At 39.3% G+C, this 21,599-nt stretch overlaps 4 protein-coding genes across 4 annotated transcripts; all 4 read right to left on the reverse strand.

Moving 5' to 3' along the window:
- Positions 1 to 3,329: 3,329 nt before the first annotated feature.
- Positions 3,330 to 6,146, reverse strand: LOC108255219 (trace amine-associated receptor 13c-like). The gene has a single exon (XM_017450996.3). It carries the CDS (start codon positions 5,601 to 5,603, stop codon positions 4,599 to 4,601), a length of 1,005 nt encoding a protein of 334 aa, XP_017306485.1. The 5' UTR covers positions 5,604 to 6,146; the 3' UTR covers positions 3,330 to 4,598.
- A 1,026-nt stretch (positions 6,147 to 7,172) lies between these two features.
- LOC108255222 (trace amine-associated receptor 13c-like) lies at positions 7,173 to 8,207 on the reverse strand. The gene has a single exon (XM_017451011.3). It carries the CDS (start codon positions 8,205 to 8,207, stop codon positions 7,215 to 7,217), a length of 993 nt encoding a protein of 330 aa, XP_017306500.3. The 3' UTR covers positions 7,173 to 7,214.
- Positions 8,208 to 13,904: 5,697 nt separating this feature from the next.
- On the reverse strand, positions 13,905 to 14,897 carry LOC108255182 (trace amine-associated receptor 13c-like). The gene has a single exon (XM_017450941.3). The coding sequence runs from the start codon at positions 14,895 to 14,897 to the stop codon at positions 13,905 to 13,907; it is 993 nt and encodes a 330-aa protein (XP_017306430.1).
- Positions 14,898 to 19,246: 4,349 nt separating this feature from the next.
- Positions 19,247 to 20,239, reverse strand: LOC108275459 (trace amine-associated receptor 13c-like). The gene has a single exon (XM_017486288.3). It carries the CDS (start codon positions 20,237 to 20,239, stop codon positions 19,247 to 19,249), a length of 993 nt encoding a protein of 330 aa, XP_017341777.1.
- Between the last annotated feature and the right edge of the window lie 1,360 nt (positions 20,240 to 21,599).

Raw genomic sequence — 21,599 nt, forward strand, 5'->3', positions numbered from 1 at the left:
TTTAGCCCCGCCCCTTGCAATTTGATTGGTCGGCAGATTTCCGCCTTCTCTGTCACACAAAGAGCGCTGGTTAGACTGATTCCTTTTCCTTTTCAAAATTAAAGTCAATACACGTCGGCAGGCGTCAGATTAATGTATATTAATTGCTTACTTTTACCAAAAGTTTGCTTTCTTACTACCAACGTTAAATAGATAATAAAAATTGTATGAAATTTTTAAAAATAAAATGTTACATTGTGTTATCAAATTTTCAAGAATTATCTCATTTGAAATGTATTTTTTTTAATTAAGATATTTCAATTACTTTATTTCTTTCAAGAAAAATAAAAACATATCAATATAATAATAATAATAATAATTCATATTATGTAAAAAAAAAAAAAAAAAAGAAAAAACAAAAAGAAAAAAAGACAACCAGAAACTTTGCAGTAATAAAATGTAATAAAAACTGCTCGGAGTGAACGTGAACTTTAATTCAATTTCTCACACATAACGGAAAACAATTCATTCTAGCCGGTCCAGTGACTAGTAAGATTATGTTGCCGAATCTCTCACACAGAGCTTGAAAAGCATGCGATATTAGGAGATTAGTCTGTTGACTGATACACAGTAAGCTTCGTTTTCCTTTATTATTTAGGATTCAGGGATAATTTACAAAACGTCAGACTTGACATATAAATATAAATCTAGTGATAGGAGTCGTCATGACAACAGCACTATCTACTGGCCAAATTTGTTAACTGCATTTCTATTTAATTCGCAGTATCACAATAGTGATGCCGATTCGTTGCGTCAGTGAGTCAGATCACTCGGCTCAGCCCACTAATAAGAGTCGACTCTTTCGACTCCCAAATTGTTCAAGGCCTATTTTTCCTCCCCGAAACCGAATATGCAGCATCAAAAACATCATATATGAATCATATATGCGAGTCGGCTCTCATTGTTCGCTTAAAAGAGTCGAATCAAAGAGCCGACTCGCTCGCATTGTTCCCGTAAGGAATGACCTGAAATAGAAACACAGAAACATTTTCTGTCGTTTTCGCTAGATAACCTTAGCAATAAGCTAGCAGTAAGCAACTAGCTCAGCACTAGAATTAGTTAGCTATTTTCAGTATAGTAAAAGCTGGCTAGTGATTAAGCCTAGTGCTACCTTTAGATTGCAATTTTTGTTATTAAAGTTATTAAGCTTAGTGCTGATGTTAATTTCCTATTTTTTACTAGCTAAAGTTGCCTAGCAACAGAAGCTTAGCACTTGGAATTTTTGCTAGGGAAAGTTGGCTAGTGACTAAGCTTAGTGCTATACTTAGCTACTTTTGCTAGTTGGATAGTGATTACGCTTAGTACTAGTGTTAGTCTGCTGTTTATGCTAGTTAAAGTTTGCTAGCAATCATCTTCGCACTAGTTTAATTTTTATTTATTGCTAGTTATTTACCAAGCTTAATGGTTGTGTTTGTTATCCGTTTTTGCTAGTTAACTTTGTCTAGCTAGTTAAAGTTGTTTAGCTACAAAACTTAGCATTAGTGTTAGTTTAGCTATTTTCTCTGGTGAAGGTTAGCTAGTGAGTGAACTTAGTGCTAGCCTTAGACAGCTACTTTTGCCAGACAGAGTTGGATAGCACCAAAGCACAGCACTGGTATTAGTCAGATATGATTGCTTGTGTACTGTCAGTCTATCAATGTTGAAAATCAAACAAAACAAAAAGAAACAAACACCCATAACTCTTCAGAAAGGCTGAACAGCTAGCGTGCGAAAGTGATTAGAGAAATGTCACGAACTTGAAGTGATCCTGAATGAGGTGCTGCTCCTAAAATGAATTAACATAGTGACGATATAAATAAATGATAAAGAATTACAACAAAATGTAAATAATTTTCTGACAATTGAATGAACGTTAGTGTTCCACTCAAGCTGAGAGCCCGAGATAAAGTGTGATGAAGGACAGTGCAAAATGGGACATGGGGTGGGTTTCAGGGAAAGTGGGACAGAGCTTAAAGGGTAGACGGGATAAAAAAAATTAAAATGGCAGGATATAAGAAGGAGAACTGACTACAGGCTGCACTGAGAGCTCATATCTTCACTGTGTTAAAGAAAGGATGGCACCACAAGGAAGCAGACAAGATACAGAGGCATAAACAAAGCAAAGAAAGGAGAGCACTGCAGGGATAGGACGGAATGAAGAATTAATCAATGGAAGGAGGAAAGAATGAAAAGAGCTCTAGAGGAATATCAGAAGCAAGTGGAGAATGGACAGAATCCAAACCTCAGACTTTTGGCTAGAGCTTGGAACATCCCTAAATCTACTCTCCAGAGACTTGTGAAGGGACTCGTCAGAGGTTTTCATCATGCATCAGGGAAAAATCCTCTACTTTCTTCAGAAAGTAGGGAAGGACGTTGCTGATCTTATCAAGGTTCTTGCAGCGAGAGGCTTTCCGATGTCACGCACAGACATACAAAACATCACCTTTCAGTATGCGAAGGCCAATGGTGTGAAAGGTTTCTCAGAGAAAAAACAAAAAGCAGGCTATTATTGGTTTTGAAGGCTTTCTGAGAAGAAACCAACATCTGAGTATTTGTACCCTAGAAGCTATTGTTGCTGAAAGTTCTGGAATTTGTCCTACACTGGGTTCTGAATGGTTCAGAAATTATGAACAACTTCTCAGAGAACTCAAGATCATTGACGTTTCATCACACATCTGGACTTTCAAGGAATTTGAATTAAAAGACTTCTGCGGCTCTTCCGTTGGAGCCCTGGATGTATAACAAGGAGAAACCGCAACAGTCCTATCTGGATTGAATGCTGCTGGAAGATGCACTCTTTCTCTGCACTTCTTTTCTTTGTTCTCATCAGCATGGGAGAAGACCGTCAGCGTTGATTACGGTCAGTCAGGTTTGATTGTTTTCGTAATACAGATGTCGTGGTGATTTTAGATGTTCTTTATAAATTCAATAGATGAATTGATAACAAAACATTCAAGTCCTCCACAGGTTTCAGAGCCGCAGGGATGTTTCCTGTTAACATGGACATGATTCCCAGTGATGCTCTCACAAACACAGAGAGTGAGATGGATAAATGTGAGGTGACCAGGACCACACCACTACAGAGTTTACCCTAGGCACATGAGATGGATATTGTAAAAGAGACCAGCTTTTTGACCACCAGGCCTGATGACTACAGTGAGCCTCCCTCAACTACTGAGGCAATATTTGTGATTTCATAACCATCTTCACAAATAGATAGCATTTAATATTGCTACAACTCTGTGAAATCATGATAGATCAGTGCTTACCAACCCTGTTTCTTTCAAACTAGTTGAAATCAGGTGATGTTGTACAGCTGATAAAAGGAGATTTCCATGAATGACCCACTACTGGGTACAAATGAAAGTGTTTTGTCGATGATACGAATGTCATCTGTAAACTGAATTTTTTTTTCTTCAGTTTTGTCAGGATAAAGGAAGGAATCAATCCATAATTTCAGATCATAAATACAATTGACTTGGGAATATCCAGGGATTCACCAAGAGGAGCTGGAATCTGTGTCCAGGAATAGTGTTGTCTGGGCTGACCTTCTAAACCTTCTCACCCTGACCACCACTGGAAACGTGGAAGCAAAATGACTGAATGAATGAATACATTCTGTGAATAAAGTGGGAAAAAGAACTGTGGTGGATGTAGAACCGAGATAAACGTGAGTGTCATCTGCATAACAGTGGATGCTAAGGGCATTTTCCACCAGTGATCTGGCCAATAGGAATCTGACATACAGAGAAAGGGAGGTGACCAAGGATTGAACCTTGAGGGACACCGTGTATAACAGGGGCAAAAGAGCATGTATGTTTACCAATGGTTATATAGTACTATCTATCTGAGAGGTAAGATGCAAATCAAAGCTGAGCCATGCCACAAATAGCGAGAGGCATAAGAGCAGAATTCTATGGAAAACCATGTCAAAAGCTGCACTGAGATCTAACAAAATAAGATTGATGATGGCACCAACATCAGTAAAAGGGACTAGATAATTAGTGAGTAATTTTCATCATCGATTTTCATTGAAGAAGGGTCCAAAAGTCTGAGACCACTAGTGAAAATGCTTTTATTTTACATTGAATACCAGCATTTTTATTAGAAATTATATTATCAGCAATAACTTTTCTACTGAAAAGTAGAATCTTGTAAATATTTACATGAATATCAGAATTTCTTAGTGTTTGGTATGTCCCGTTTTTGCTTTAATCACAGTGTGTACTCACGCTGGCATGGACTCCACAAGTGTTTCCAAAGTTTCTGCAAAACCTGTCTGAACACATGCTTGAATGGAAAGGATAAGACTCTGACTTTTTATATAAAATTAACAAGATCAATATCACAAATTTGCTTGGATTTAAATCGTGACCTATAAATGCAGAATCATGAATACTGAACATTCAAGATATGGAACATTTCCTTTCTTTGTTCTAAAATGTATATAATTAGATTAATTCCAGGTTTAAATAAAAAGAAAAACTTCCCAAATTTTCTCATTGTGGTCTCAGACTTTTGAACCCTGCTGAGTGTCAGTGTTCTTGTATATACATCCATACACATTGTCCAAAACACCTTCATGAAAGAACATTTATTAAAGCAGAGTCAGTTTGGAATATTTGCAGAGTTATAATTAATTTAATGCACCTCCTAAACCACGGGTAAAACAGAGCATAAATAACAGGATTAATGGTGGAATTAAGATAAAGCACAATAAAGACTTTTAGAAATGTTTCTGTCTGTAGTTCAATAACATCACCTAATAAACTGTAAATAAAATACGGAAGTAAACACATCAGAAACACAGACACTAAAATGCCCAGGACTTTAGCTGCTTTTCTCTCAGATTTCATCGAGTGTGAGGTGATTTTCTGTGTTTTAGGCCGTGTGTGATTATTAAGCTCTCTGATAGCAGTGGCATGTTTCTTAGCAATCACAAAAACTAGAGTATACAATATGATTATGACAGAAAGTGGAAATATAAACGTTATTACAAGGTCAATTACAGACCAAATCTCATTTAGAAAAAGATAACATTCTCCAGGACACATTACAGAACGTGTGAAGCTTCTGTTAAAATAACAGAGTGATATGTTATACACCAGAGAAGCACACCAGTTGGAAAAAACCACAATGCTCATAGTTCTCCTAGAGATTCTGTTCATGTAGAGGAAGGGGTTTGAGAGAGCCAAATACCGATCCATAGCGATCAGAGCAATATTATAGATGGAGAGGCTCGTGAGAATATAACCAGTCATCAAAAAACTGATGCAGTACCGCTTATCAAAAATCCAACATGACTCAACGGCCCAGATTAACACCGGCGGTATCACTAAAGCTCCGATGAGGAAATCCGACACCGCTAGAGAGAGCACGAGCAGGTTTGTTGGAGTGTGAAGCTGCTTGAAGTGAAGAACAGAGATGATGACGAGAAGATTTCCACACACTGTTAGAAGAACCACAGCAGCTGAACACACGTACAGTAAGATATAAACTGCAGGAGATCCAGATCTCTCTGGACAGGAGAAATGCTCACAGAGATCAGACTGGTTAAACTCCGTCAGGTTCATGAATACATGCATTAAAAAAATGTAAAAGTCTCTGTTACATTATGGTGAAATGAATTATAGGTCAGGCAACTCAGATGTTTTTATAGTTTAGAAATTAAGCACGCCCCCCAAGTTTGATTGACAGCTCAATGAATATGATGTCATGGCTTGGGGAAACAAAAGGCCACAGAAGGCATTAAGCACAGAAAAAACACCTAGTATTACGTGATTCTTCAGTTTACAAGGAAGAAAACATTAACGGAAACCAAGGAATAAAAAACACATGAAGGCCACAAAAACTGCTTGAGCTTAGAAATGTTGCAGTGTGGATAAAGAGAAAATGTGATGAATGTTGTAAACGTGCTGATGAATGTCTGATCTCAAACTACATCAAAAACAGTATTTAATACACTGGACTCCATATATAAAACACTGGCATTTGTTCTCATGATAATCATGAAAATTTAACTCGATTCCCGCCTCTGTCCTGTGTGTGCGGAGCTCGCTTGTTCTCTCTGTGCTGCAGGGGTTTCCTTCGGGTACTCCGGTTTCCTCCCCCCAGTCTAAAGACATGCATTGTAGGCTGATTGGCATTTCCAGAAATGTCCATAGTGTATGAATGTGTGTGTGATTGTGCCCTGCGATGTATGGATCGGCACCCCGTCCAGGGTGTACCCTGCCTTGTGCCCCATGTTCCTTGGGATAGGCTCCAGGTTCCCCACAACCCTGTAGGATAGAAGTATAGAAGATGGATGGATGGAAATAGAGTTGGCTCAGGTATGTCTAGGGATTCTCCAGGAGGGTCTGGAATGAGGGGCCGGGGATAGAGAAGTCAAGGCTGACCTTCCAATACTTCTCACCACAGCCACCAGCAGGAAAAGGAATTGATGAATGAATGAATACATACATGATCCATGATTGGTGTGGGAAGAAGAGCTGTGGTGGTCATAGTATGGATATAAAGTGTCATCTTTATAACAGTGGAAGTTAAATCAGAAAAGAACCCACAATAAATGTCAGTGCATAGACAGAACATAAATTATTATTTGTACTGCAATGCCTCCAGTATTATTTTGTACATCCATCCATTTTCTGTACTGCTTATTCTACACAAGGTCACAGGGAGCCTGGAGCCTATCCCAGGGGATTCGGGGCATGAGGTGGGGGACACCCTGGATGAAGTGCTGACCTTCTACACATTCCAGTAAAAAAAAAAACATATGAAAGGTGAGGAAAATCCTAAATTTGTAGAGCTCCAACAACAAATCAGTGAGTTAAATAAGAATAAAGCAGAGGAAAGGGAAAGTAACACGCAAAAAATACGTGTACATGATATGAGAAATTTGTTTCAATGAAAATATGTTCTAAAACATAAACTGAAAGAATAGTAGTAAAAACTGTTTTCACTGAAGTTGAATTTTTTACTTTATTTTTATTTTTAACATCACACTTGTTCCAGATAAACTTGGATATTTTGAGTATGTCAAAATTGCTGCATACATAAGGCACATTGTTTAGTGTGTTTAATATTGTAATGTGTTATTAAAATGCCTAAACTATTTGTTTGTAAACAACTCTGTTTTAAATTTGTATGTGGAAATATCCAAAGATGTGATCCTCCTGTCTCACAAGTACAAAACACATTCATGAAAGAATATTGATTAATGCAGAGTCAGTTTGGAATATTCGCAGAGTTATAATTAATTTAATGCATCTCCTAAACCACGGGTAAAACAGAGCATAAATAACAGGATTAATGGTGGAATTAAGATAAAGCACTATAAAAACTTTCTGAAATGTTTCTGTCTGTAGTTCAATAACATCACCTAATAAACTGTAAATAAAATATGGAAGTAAACACATCAGAAACACAGACACTAAAATGCCCAGGACTTTAGCTGCTTTTCTCTCAGATTTCATCGAGTGTGAGGTGATTTTCTGTGTTTTAGGCCGTGTGTGATTATTAAGCTCCCTGATAGCAGTGGCATGTTTCTTAGCAATCACAAACACTCGAGTATACAATATGATTATGATAGAACATGGAAATATAAACGTTATTACAAGGTCAATTACAGACCAAACCTCATTTAAAAAAAGATAACATTCTCCAGGACACATGACAGAATTTGTGAAGCTTCCATTGAAATAACAGAGTGATATGTTATACACAAGAGAAGCACACCAGCTGGTAAAAACCACAATGCACATAGTCCTACTAGATATTGTATTCATGTAGAGAAAGGGGTTTGAGAGAGCCAGATACCGATCCACAGCAATCAGAGCGATATTATATATGGAGAGGCTCGTTAGAATATAAGCAATCATAAAAAAACTGATGCAGTACCGCTTATCAAAAATCCAACACGACTCAACTGCCCAGATTAATACCGGCGGCATTACTAAAGCTCCCACAAGGAAATCCGACACCGCCAGAGAGAACACGAGCATGTTTGTTGGTGTGTGAAGCTGCTTGAAGTGAAAAACAGACACGATGACAAGCATATTTCCACACAGTGTTAGAAGAACCACAGCAGCTGAACACACGTACAGTAAGATATAAACTGCAGAAGATCCAGATCTCTCTGGACAGGAGAAATGCTCACAGAGATCAGACTGGTTAAACTCCGTCAGGTTCATCAGGTCATGCATTTTAAAAAAAGTCTCTGTTACATTATGGTAAAATGAATTATAGTTCAGGCAACTCAGATGTTTTTATAAGTTAGAAATTAAGCACGCCCCCCAAGTTTGATTGACAGCTCAATGAATATGATGTCATGGCTTGGGGAAACAAAAGGCCACAGAAGGCATTAAGCACAGAAAAAAACACCTACTATTACGTGATTCTTCAGTTTACAAGGAAGAAAACATTAACGGAAACCAAGGAATAAAAAACACATGAAGACCACAAAAACGTCTGGGTTACACATGTAACCCTGTTCCCTGAGAAGGGAACGAGACATTGTGTTTAGCATAACACTATGGGGAGCACCTCTTGTGCACGACCGGCATCTGAAGCTTGTGTAAAATCATGCCTATTTATAGGCCTGCCATGATCAGGTGATGTGGCAATTAAGCGCGTCACGTGATATAAATATGGCACCTGTGAACCGCGCCATCAGCCTCTATTATCTGAAGCAAAGACGCAATTCACAGGCCTGCCCTGGTATGACAAAGCTACGCAACGTCTCGTTCCCCTCTCAGGGAACAGGGTAACCCAGACGTTCTCTTTCAAAGGGAACGTTACGTTTAGCATAACACTATGGGAATGAGAATACCTACTCTCTCATACTGAGGGTACGGCCTGTTCAAAAAGACCCAAGCCCGAGGGTCACTGCAAGACACTCAAGCCCAGGGTGTAATGAATATCGAGGCTGTAATAACGAATGAATGTGAGTGGCGTAGACCACCCTGCAGCAGCACACACATCCTGTATGGATACCACTTTGGAGAAAGCCTCCGCGGAGGCGACCACCCTAATGAAATGAGCCCTAATGCCCAGAGGCGTAGTGAGACCGTGCGCCTCATAAGCAATGGAGATTGCTTCCACCATCCAATTAGAGATGCGCTGCTTTTACACAGCATCACCTCTACTGTCGCTGCCAAAGCAGACCAGCAGCTGCTCCAACTTACGCCACTGGCGTGATCCCTTACTGGACACAGCAGGTGCATTCTCTCTTGTTCCGGGAATGGAGGAGGGCAGAAGGCCTGCAACACCACAGGGTGGGCAGCCGATGTAGGCACTTTAGGAATATAATCCGGCATAGGATACAGGAAGGACTTGGCTAATCCCGGGGCAAAGTCAAGGCAGGAAGGGGCAACAGACAGAGCTTGTAGATCTCCTACTCGCTTGAGAGATGTCCAGGCCAGCAGAAGAGCTACCTTTAGAGTCAGAAGCTTCTCAGAGGCTGACTCTAAGGGCTCAAATGGGGTCCCTGACAGACCTTCCAGGACCACAGAAAGGTCCCAGGAAGGTATGCGCAGCCTGCAGACACCACGCATAAACCTGGAAGTTAGAGGATGTGGCCCCACAGAGGCTCCATCAACAGGGGCGTGGCTGGCCGAAATGGCGGCCACGTAAACCCTGATTGAAGAAGGAGCCTACCCTGCTGAGAAATATTCTTATTAGTACTCCAGGACTGTAGCTATTGCGCAGTTCACTGGGTCTACAGTGGATCCCTGCAGATGGGAATCTCCCAAGAAGTGCCATCTAGCAGGGATATTATCTCTGAGAACCATATTCGAGCTGGCCATTAAGGTGCTACTAGCAGGAGACTTAGACTGTCTTGGCGAACTCTGGCTAGAACTTGTGGGAGCAGAGCGATGGGGGGAAAAGCGTACAGATGTGACCTCGGCCACATGTGCACCATGGCATCAAGCCCTAATTGTGTGGGAGGAGTGAGGGTGAACCACAGCGGGCTGTGTGTTGTCTCCTCGGAGGTGAACACATGCAGACCCGCTTGGCCAACCCTCGCCATATGGACTCCACCCCAATAGTCTCCCAAGATTCAGCTTTATCTTGATGAGTGTTGATAGGATTGACCCTATGCATGTTGGGGATAGAAACGCCATCATCGTAGTAGAATCCTTATAACCAGTAATTTCCACGCTGCCAGATGGTCTTTTAGTGACGTTAACTATTCCACATTCTATTGGAGGGAAAGCATCAGATTTTCATTGCCCTGTGACAGCTCGTTGACCAGAGAACACTGAAAACTTGGAACCGCCTACGCTAGGGGAGGCCCTACAGTAGCACTGGGGGCTAACTGCCCTATGTTGTGGATAAAAAATGTCATAAAATAAACATAAGGGAGACCTAGCATCCAGCAAAAGGGAGAAGAAGAAAAAACGGGCACCTAGACACATAGAAGCGGGATTAGGCGGACATTGACAGATTGGAATTACGCTTTAAAGATCTTTAAGAGCAGTAATAGTCAAAAAAGTCAAAAAGAAGTGTACGAGCTGAGGAGTGCGAAAAACACACACACACACACACACACGCTCGTACAGTCAAGGGCGGGCAAGTAGACACAACATACACACACACTCTCTCTTTCTCATACACACACATGAATAACTTTAATAATATCTTATAGTAATAGAGAAACTATAAAAAGACAGAATAGTAGGATATGCAGGACAGTAGAACTGTAATGATATTAAGAAGTTGGAAGTACAGTAAACCGCTTTTCAAGTAGTATAAATATATATAAAATAAGAAATATAGTGCAAATATGAAAATAAATTATAAACGAGAAATACAGGAAAAATATAACTTACTCATGATTCAGATGGTGAAGATTCTCGTCTCGCAAGGAAAGCCTTAATTTTTAGAGAACCATGAAGAAAGCCAGTTATAATGGTGGCTGGGTCAAACTGCCCCCCCAGAGATAACGATAAGACCAAGGTCCCTCCCGGTTGTTTAGTCGTCTTGTCTACGTCATCTTATTTCCCTAGGTAATTGAGAATCCTGGTTTCTGACCACCTAAGGTAAAAGAGAATCCTGGTTTCTGACGCCCTAGGTAACTGAAAAATTCTGGTTTCTGATCCTCTGAGTAACTAGAAACTCTGGGTTTTTATTTTCTGGGTTATTGGAAATGCCTGCGTTCTGATTTTATGTGTAAATTAAAACCCCTGGTTTCAATTCTATGTGTAAGTGAAATAGCCCTTTTCTGGAACGTAAGAGTAAGGTAAATGAGCTCTTTTTTAACCCTATTGGTAGTGAGATCATAGTCTTCTTGAAACATATGGGTTATTTAGTGTGTAAATACAGTATAAATACTGGAGCTTAAGCTCAGGGTATGGGGGATCACTTCTGAGAATTCTCATCGGTGTGGATCTCGTGTGGTGGAATGGAACAATAAAGCTGGACCCTTGCTTCTTCTCACTCACGGCTGGTGTATTTTTTCTATCTCCAACTGGTCTCAGAGGTAGATGTGAGTATTGGCTTCTAAGTAGAATTTTAAATGTTTTTGGGTAATAGGCTAAATTCGAACCAACACCTAACAACCTCATATCCCCTGATACGGCCCTCCATCATAGACTGAAACATAAATTATTATTTGTACCGCAAAGCTTCCAGTATTTATTTTGTACATCCATCCATCCATCCATCCATCCATCCATCCATCTATTTTCTTTACTGCTTATCCTACACAAGGTCACAGGGAGCCTGGAGCCTATCCCAGGGGATTTGGGGCATGAGCAGCTGTGGCTCAGGTGGTAGAGCGGGTTGTCCACTAATCGTAGGGTTGGTGTTTAGATTCCCGGTACACATGACTCCACATGCCGAAGTATCCTTGGGCAAGACACTGAACCCCAAGTTGCTCCCGATGGCAAGCTAGCGCCTTGCATGTCAGCTCTGCTACCATTGGTGTGTGAGTGTGTGTGTGAATGGATGAATGAGACACAGTGTAAAGTGCTTTGGATAAAAGCGCTATATAAGTGCGCCATTTACCATTTAGTCAGGGGACACCCTGGATGAAGTGCTGACCTTCTACACACATTACAGTGAAAAAAAAACATATGAAAGGGAGCTTGTTGTCTCTAATTTTCTAAAAAGTTAAACACAGCTAAGTTATATCATCAAGTACTTACATCAGTTTGAAGATGACAAAAAACAAAGAGAGCCGTGAGTAGGAAAAGCAAGGGTTTATTGCTGCTCACCACACGAGATCCGCACAGAGGGACGTCCCAGAGTGATCTGAAAGTCCCCAGAAACAGGGTTCCCTTTTTTATACAGTTGAAACACCCCGGTTTGCCCAAAATACCATTCCATCTGATGTCTGGGTGATGTGCTGTCTGGGTTTATTTTAGATTCTTTCCAATCCGCTTATTTTTTGCCTCAGACTTCTCGAGACCCGTTGAACTTGGACTTTTAGGTGCTTTGTTTTTTAAAACCAACTTCTGCTTTTTATGGCATGTCTGAGTTGATTTTGTGTGAGGATATTTATCACCTGTGTGCTTTTTCTCATTTATAATGGGTAACTGTATGATTTTTCTGCATTGTCATTAGCACATGTACAGTATGATTTAGTAAAATAATCATTAGCCATTACTTTGTTATTCTGATTACTCTGGGTCTGTGTGTGAGTGAGTTCATGCTCTTGGGTGTGTGTGGTGTGTGTTGCACTTACTCTTTTTGGTCAGGGACTAGGCCTTTGTCACGAATTCCCCTTTAAGCAGTGTACTGTGGAGCATGTGAGCGCGCGTGCACGAGCAGGTGCGCGAGTACCTGCTTTTCCCTTGTGGACAATCATGACATTTCGACATGTGCATTTGTTTATGTTTCTGTTATGTCTCCTCCCCGTTCTGTCATTGGCTATTGTTTCATGTGTGTCTGAATTGCTCTCAGCCGTCAGCTATTACGACGCTGAGTAGGTTTGTATAAATATCGTGCGCCTCCCAGCACACAGCGCGGAATATTGAATGAGTTAGAGTATCTTAGTTTAGAGTCCTTACGGTAGATAACCATAGTCATAGTTCATTTCATGTTTCATGGTTCATGTTTAGGTTAGTTTGTTTAGTTCACGCTGGTTTCTTCGCTACCAGTCCCGCGCTATAGTTCATGTTTCTTGTTTTGTTTCTCGACCCTGTATTTCTGTGACCTTGATTCCTGCCTCGCCCCTTTATGCCTGTTTGCCGATCGCCTGAACTTTGCATGTTACTGGATTACGTTTGTGGATCACGTTTTGGATTTGTCTGCCTGTCTCTCTCTTAAATAAAACTGTTCATACTGCGATTGCATCCTACCTTATCTCCGTTACATCACGAGATGTGACAGCCTTGCATATAATGAACTTTTAATGGACATTGTCTATAAGGAAGAGAGCGTGACTCTGTTCTTTCCCTTATTCTCAATAAATTCTCATTCTCCATATTTTATTACCCTTGTGTTTTATTTCTATCAAAAATCTTATCCAACAAGCTCCAACAACAAATCAGTGAGTTAAATAAGAATAAAGCAGAGGAAACGGAAAGTAACACGCAAAAAATAAGTGTACATAATATGAAAAATTTGTTTAAATGAAAATATGTTCTAAAACATAAACTGAAAGAATAGTAGTAAAAACTGTCCAGTAGGAAAAACTCCAGTTTTCACTGAAGTTGAATTTTTACTATATTTTTATTTTTAACATCACACTTGTTCCAGATAAACTTGGATATTTTGAGTATGTCAAAATTGCTGCATACATAAGGCACATTGTTTAGTGTGTTTAATATTGCAATGTGTTATTAAAATGCCTAAACTATTTGTTTGTAAACAACTCTGTTTTAAATTTGTATGTGGAAATATCCAAAGATGTGATCCTCCTGTCTCACAAGTACAAAACACATTCATGAAAGAATATTGATTAAAGCAGAGTCTGTCTGGAATATTCGCAGAGTTATAATTAATTTAATGCACCTCCTAAACCATGGGTAAAACAGAGCATAAATAACAGGATTAATGGTGGAATTAAGATAAAGCACTATAAAAACTTTCTGAAATGTTTCTGTCTGTAGTTCAATAACATCACCTAATAAACTGTAAATAAAATACGGAAGTAAACACATCAGAAACACAGACACTAAAATGCCCAGGACTTTAGCTGCTTTTCTCTCAGATTTCATCGAGTGTGAGGTGATTTTCTGTGTTTTAGGCCGTGTGTGATTATTAAGCTCTCTGATAGCAGTGGCATGTTTCTTAGCAATCACAAACACTCGAGTATACAATATGATTATGATAGAACATGGAAATATAAACGTTATTACAAGGTCAATTACAGTCCAAACCTCATTTAAAAAAAGATAACATTCTCCAGGACACATTACAGAACGTGTGAAGCTTCTGTTAAAATAACAGAGTGATACGTTATACATCAGAGAAGCACACCAGCTGGTAAAAACCACAATGCACATAGTCCTACTAGATATTGTATTCATGTAGAGAAAGGGGTTTGAGAGAGCCAGATACCGATCCACAGCAATCAGAACGATATTATATATGGAGAGGCTCGATAGAATATAAGAAATCATAAAAAAACTGATGCAGTACCGCTTATCAAAAATCCAACACGACTCAACTGCCCAGATTAACGTTGGTGGCATTGCTAAAGCACCAACAAGGAAATCCGACACCGCCAGAGAGAGCACGAGCATGTTTGTTGGTGTGTGAAGCTGCTTGAAGTGAAGAACAGAGATGATGACGAGCATATTTCCACACAGTGTTAGAAGAACCACAGCAGCTGAACACACGTACAGTAAGATATAAACTGCAGGAGATCCAGATCTCTCTGGACAGGAGAAATGCTCACAGCGATCAGACTGGTTAAACTCCGTCAGGTTCATGAATACATGCATTAAAAAAATGTAAAAGTCTCTGTTACATTATGGTGAAATGAAATATAGGTCAGGCAACTCAGATGTTTTTATAAGTTAGAAATTAAGCACGCCCCCCAAGTTTGATTGACAGCTCAATGAATATGATGTCATGGCTTGGGGAAACAAAAGGCCACAGAAGGCATTAAGCACAGAAAAAAGCACCTAGTATTACGTGATTCTTCAGTTTACAAGGAAGAAAACATTAACGGAAACCAAGGAATAAAAAACACATGAAGGCCACAAAAACTGCTTGAGCTTAGAAATGTTGCAGTGTGGATAAAGAGAAAATGTGATGAATGTTGTAAATGCCGTTTTGTAATAAATGATAACGTGCTGATGAATGTCTGATCTCAAACTGCATCAAAAACAGTATTTAATACACTACTGTTCTCATGATAATCGTGAAAATTTTATTCTACATATACAGTCATGTGAAAAAAAAGTACACCCCATGGAAATTGTTGGCTTTTTGTACATATTTGGACGAGCAAACATTTGATCCTCTTTGAAACAGTGCCTATTAGTAAAGGTGATACGCTCTGCCAATCTGACACATAAAATTTATATTTTGTAGTAATTTTCACAATTTAAATTAACAAAACACAACAACAAACACATCAGCCACATGGAAAAAGTAAGTACACCCCTACATTTATTACACCTTCAAATCCATAAAACAGAATCAGGTGTTGAAGATCAGGTTCCAGTGATTAGAACTTGCTTAGGGAGTGCAGGTGGAACCGGTCTTATTTATACCCCTCTCATATTTAGTGTCTGGTGTTCCCTTTGTTATTTCTGTAAGGCCTTCCGAAAAAAAGGTTGCGGCTGCCCATGAGTCTGGCAAGAAATTTAAAAAGATCTCCAAATTATTTGAAATATATCATTCCACTGTAAGGAACATCATCTACAAATGGTGCAGATTTCAAACGACTGTCAATTAGTCCAGGACTGACCGTCCCAGCAAATTGAGCCCAAGAGCAGACCGTCCGATGCAAGAAGAGGTCTCCAAGAACCCCAAAATATCATCACAGGATCTACTAGTAAGTCTTGCAACTGTTGGGGTTAAAGTTCATGCTTCTACAATCAGAAAGACATTGCACAGATTTGACCTGCATGGGAAGCGTGTCAGGAAAAAGCCTTTGCAAGACTACAGTTTGTTAATGAGCATATAGGCAAAGACCCGCACTTTTTGAATAAAGTGCTCTGGACAGACGAATCAAAGATAGAGTTGTTCGGCCACAGTAACAGCAGACATGTTTACTGAAGACCAAAGACAGTTTTTCAGGAGAAGCACCTCATACCAACTGTGAAGCTCGGTGGTGGAAATGTTATGGTTTGGGGTTGCTTCTCTGCCTCAGGGACTGGACAGCATGCATTCATTGATTCAACTATAAATTCTGCATCATATCAAAGAGTCCCTGAAGATAATGTGAGGCCATCTGTCTGAAAGTTGAACCGAAAGTGGACATTTCAACAGGATAATGATCCTAAACACACGAGTAAATCCACCAAGGAACAGCTCAAGAAGAAGAAATGGAGGGTTATGGAATAAAGATAAAGTTTAATGGTGGAATTAAGATAAAGCACAATCACAAGTTTCTGAAATGTTTGTCTGTATTTCAATAACATCACCTAATACAATGTAAATAAAATACGGAAGTAAACACATCAGAAACACAGACACTAAAATGCCCAGGACTTTAGCTGCTTTTCTCTCAGATTTCATCGAGTGAACTTCTACACTCGGTGCACTGACATCTTCATCATTTCCCTGAGCAACGTTGTCATTCCAATGTGCTTCATGGTGACCACCATTGTCCCCGTGCCGAAGAAGTCTTCAGTGTCCTGCCTCAATGACTATCGTCCCGTTGCACTCACATACATCATTATGAAGTGCTTCAAGAGGCTTGTCATGAGGGACATCAAGACCCTGCTGCCCCTCTCACTGGACCGGCTGCAGTTTGCGTATCACCCCAACTGCTCAACGGATAATGCCATCGCCACCACCCTACATCTGGCCCTCACCCACCTGGACAAGAAGGACACCTACGTTCGAATGCTGTTCATAGACTTCAGTTCAGCATTCAACATAATTGTTCTTCAGCACCTGATTGGAAAGCTGAACATACTGGTTCTGATCACCTCCTTCTGCAACTGGTTCCTGGACTTTGTGACTGTGAGACCTCAGTCAGTCTGGATCGGGAATGGCATCTCTAGCACCATCACACTGAGCATGGGGTCCCTCAGGGCCGTGTGCTCAGTCTACTGCTGTTCAATCTGCTGACTCATGACTGTGCAGCAACGCGCAGCTCCAATCACATCATCAAGTTTATCGTTGACATAACCATGGTGGGTCTCATCAGCAAGAACGACGAGTCAGCATATAGAGAGGAGGTGCAGTGGCTAACAGAGGGGACTGCTGTTAGCCACTGCAAAGGGGGACTGCTTTCCCCCCAGCACTGTCTCTTTTTGTTGGATAAGGACTAACCTTCTTCCAGTGGTATGGAATGGCTATTCATTCTGCATGCAATGCAGGGTTTGAAAATACTTCTGTCAGTCAGCACTCTCCTGTAGGTTGACTTTTTAAGGGCACACATCATTTAAGCCAACCTCAAAGCATTTGACCCCGTCGTACAATCTAGCTATAGTTATAGATTCACTCTCACCATCACCTTTTGAACCCTTGGAGGTTTTAACCCTCTGTCGTTAAAATAAATCTGTTCTGATACTCATCCTGACATCTATTAAGCAAGTGAGCAAGCTTCAGGTGTTATCTATGTACCCCTATTCTACACACTTTATCTTGGGTCACACCAAAATTACAATGCTGCCTAACCACGCTTCATAAATCCATCATGCAAACATTCACTATAGAAGTACTCAAAAATCTATCCAGAAGGTATTTAAATCTTTTGAAAACTAATTGACTTGATCTATATTATTCAGTACTAATTTTGAAGCGATGGTTCTTTTTTCTACTTTTTCCAAATTCATATTTTATCTTTTTATTTTACTGTCACATGCACATTAGTCATATTTATGATGTACATTAGGCCAAACGGATTTTCTCCTTCCACATTCACACTTTTAATGTCACATGCACATTGCAGTCATAATACAAAAGTTTCAAGACTTAATAACATGCAAAAACTGTATTTGTAATGCAAAATCATATTTACCGAGGGTGCCAGTATTAGTGGAGGGCACTGTATCTGTATAAGACTGTAGATTTGATTTACAAGAATGAGATGTGTCTTCACATGTGAATGCTGTAGAGATGATTATTCATTAGCATTGAAAAATAAATATCATTTTGTATTGCGTCTTTATTATCTCATAACTGTGTCTACAGGAGAGATTACATGTTAACTGAGAAATAAAATAAGTTACAAAACACTAAATTAGAATAGTAATCCATTGTAGCATCAAATGTTTTTAAAAAATCACAATAAAAGCACAATTTAATCTGTTTCTATTGAAAACCTGTTTGTTTTTGGCCCACGTGTTAATCAGTACAATTGTTGACATGCACTGTATGCTATTATGTAAGATAATACAGTATAATATAGATTATATTGGGGAGGTGTGTTGATTTGTTACAGATGTTTAGATTATATATAAAATAATAGCAATATTTGGCCATTGAATCAGAAGAACTAAAAATATTATTATAACTATAAAATATTACTAAAAATATTTAATAATGCAAGAGTTCAGTTGGAATATTTGCAGAGTCATAACCCACAGTATAACAGAGAATAAATAAATTAATAGATTAATGGAGGAATTACGACAAAACCAGTTTATAAATTCTGTAATGTTTCTGTCTGTAGTGTGATGACATCACCTAATAAACTGTAAATAAAATACAGAATAAACACACCAAAAACCCAGACCCAGAACACGTCACAAAACTCATGACGTTTCCCTTGGAATAAAGAATGCTATGTTCATACACCAGACACACAGCGATTAAAGAACATGATACTACACTTAGTCCTCCTAGAGACTGTGTTTGTATAGAGAGTGAAATACTGACCCACAGCGATCAGAGTGTTATTATAGATGGATAATATTGTGAAAAATAAACAGTAAACAAAACAACAACAAAAAAAACCTGCAGGAACCTCTCCCCAAATATCCAGATCAACACCGTGTTGTATTATATATAATCAAACAGAATAAAGCTCTTATATAATATAATACAGTATTGTAAATATTTATTATATTGATGGTGGGAATTAGATTTGTTATAGAAGCTTAAATTAAATCTAATATAAAAGCAACATTTAAGCACATCATCAAAAAGAGGCTAATTATGAAAGAATACTGATTAAAGCAGAGTCAGTTTGGAATATTCGCAGAGTTATAATTAATTTAATGCACCTCCTATACCACGGGTAAAACAGAGCATAAATAACCGGATTAATGGTGGAATTAAGATAAAGCACAATCACAAGTTTCTGAAATGTTTCCGTCTGTAGTTCAATAACATCACCTAATAAACTGTAAATAAAACACGGAAGTAAACACATCAGAAACACAGACACTAAAATGCCCAGGACTTTAGCTGCTTTTCTCTCAGATTTCATCGAGTGTGAGGTGATTTTCTGTGTTTTAGGCCGTGTGTGATTATTAAGCTCTCTGATAGCAGTGGCATGTTTCTTAGCAATCACAAACACTCGAGTATACAATATGATTATGATAGAGAGTGGAAATGTAAATGAAAATATAAGGTCAATTACAGACAAAACCTCATTCAGAAAGATAAAACACTCTCCAGGACACATTACAAAATTCAGAAAGTTTCCATTGTAATATAAGAGTAATGAGATATAGGCCAGCACCACACACCAGACACATACAATTACAATACCAGTGATCCTCACAGACACTCTGTTCATGTAGAGGAAGGGGTTTGAGAGAGCCAAATACCGATCCACAGCGATCAGAGCGATATTATAGATGGACGAGATTGCAATGAAACCACTAATTAACCAAAAACTGATGCAGAAATCTCTCCCAAAAATCCAGCATGACTCGATCGTCCAGATTAACATCGGCGGCATTACAAAAGCACCAATGAGGAAATCCGACACAGCCAGAGAGAACACGAGCATGTTTGTCGCTGTGTGAAGCTGCTTGAAGTGAAGAACAGAGATGATGACGAGCATATTTCCACACACTGTTAGAAGAACCACAGCAGCTGAACACACGTACAGTAAGATATAAACTGCAGGAGATCCAGATCTCTCTGGACAGGAGAAATGCTCACAGAGATCAGACTGGTTAAACTCCGTCAGGTTCATTCTGTCATACTGCCACAGAAATACATCCTATATTGGATGCTAACATTGTAAATCTGTACCTGCAACAAGTCACAATCAAATGACTTATGGCTCAAACGGGTCTGGTGTTTTTATAGTTCATAAATTACTCACACCCCCTGAGTTTGAGTGGCAGCATGTGAATACATATGATGTCATGCTGTGTTGGAACAAAAGGCCTAATACTGACTAGTGAGTAGTTAACAAAACATTTTCACAATAAACCATAATGCCTTATTCGCTGTGTGTTCCTGTCTCTTCATGGCTTTGTCCCAAATAAAGTTCTCCAGCTACAGTAAAGAAACGTGATATTTAGACACACTATATGACACGGTATGATTATCATAAATATGAACAGTTGACAGGATATAATCTCAACACTATTTAGTATAATAGAATAGTTATTTGAGCATCACAGGCCGTCTGTAATGATAAAGAAATTCTAACACTGCTTGTGTACTAAATGGATACAGTGGTAGCTCAGTGGTTAAGATGCTGGACGACTGATCAGAAGTTTGTTAGTTCAACTACCAGCACTGCCAATCTACCACTGCTAGGCCTTTCAGAGAGACACTTAACCCTCAACTGCTCAGTTGTATTAATGAGATAAATGTATTCAGTCTGGATGAGGGCATCTGCTGTAAATGTAGTCAAGCTTAATTCTTCTTTTTGTTGCTTACCCTAGCACGGACAAAGTGCAAGTAGGGGTGTGTCATTCAAAATCTGCAAGGACACATGGCCATCCAGGTAACAGTCTGTTTCAGAAGGTATCTACAGGCAGGCACTTCCAAACCCAAAGCCCTAAGAAAACGCCACACAACAGCTTCTTCCTGTGTGCTATCAACATCATCAAACAAGGCCAAGGATGTTTTCTGGATTCTCGAATAATACTTATTTAAACCGTGCGGTTCATCACCTAATTTATTAATCCTAGATTTAATAGCTACAACAATAATAGTTGTACTACAGTAACTAGAGCAATACCAACGCCTGCACTGAATGCACAATACATACTATTTGAACACTACCTCAAAGAATGTACCTACATATTGTTTTTCACTGATAAAATCTGATCTGTCTCCACAGCTGTATGATCACTTGTGGCACTGTTCAGTGTGTAAATGTCCATTGGTTGTATTTTAGATGTCTTCAGCACCAATCACAAGAGAAGAGTTCTGTGATCTGAATGTTTTTGCATGTCTGATCAGATAATATATTTGGGGAAAAGAAGTGTGTTCTCATACTGATTGTTATAAATGGTGTGAGCAGAGCAGGACTGTTTTTGTCATTTCTTTGGGTTAATTCAACTTTACCTGTTTGCCACTAGACGGCGCCCCAGTCT

Source organism: Ictalurus punctatus, chromosome 2, assembly GCF_001660625.3.
Source record: "Ictalurus punctatus breed USDA103 chromosome 2, Coco_2.0, whole genome shotgun sequence".
Taxonomy (NCBI): domain Eukaryota; kingdom Metazoa; phylum Chordata; class Actinopteri; order Siluriformes; family Ictaluridae; genus Ictalurus; species Ictalurus punctatus.

Bases quoted from the DNA above. Each gene is read 5' to 3' on its own strand.
- LOC108275459 (XM_017486288.3), bottom strand. From the start codon at position 20,239: ATGAACCTGACGGAGTTTAACCAGTCTGATCTCTGTGAGCATTTCTCC.
- LOC108255182 (XM_017450941.3), bottom strand. From the start codon at position 14,897: ATGAACCTGACGGAGTTTAACCAGTCTGATCGCTGTGAGCATTTCTCC.
- LOC108255222 (XM_017451011.3), bottom strand. From the start codon at position 8,207: ATGAACCTGACGGAGTTTAACCAGTCTGATCTCTGTGAGCATTTCTCC.
- LOC108255219 (XM_017450996.3), bottom strand. From the start codon at position 5,603: ATGCATGTATTCATGAACCTGACGGAGTTTAACCAGTCTGATCTCTGT.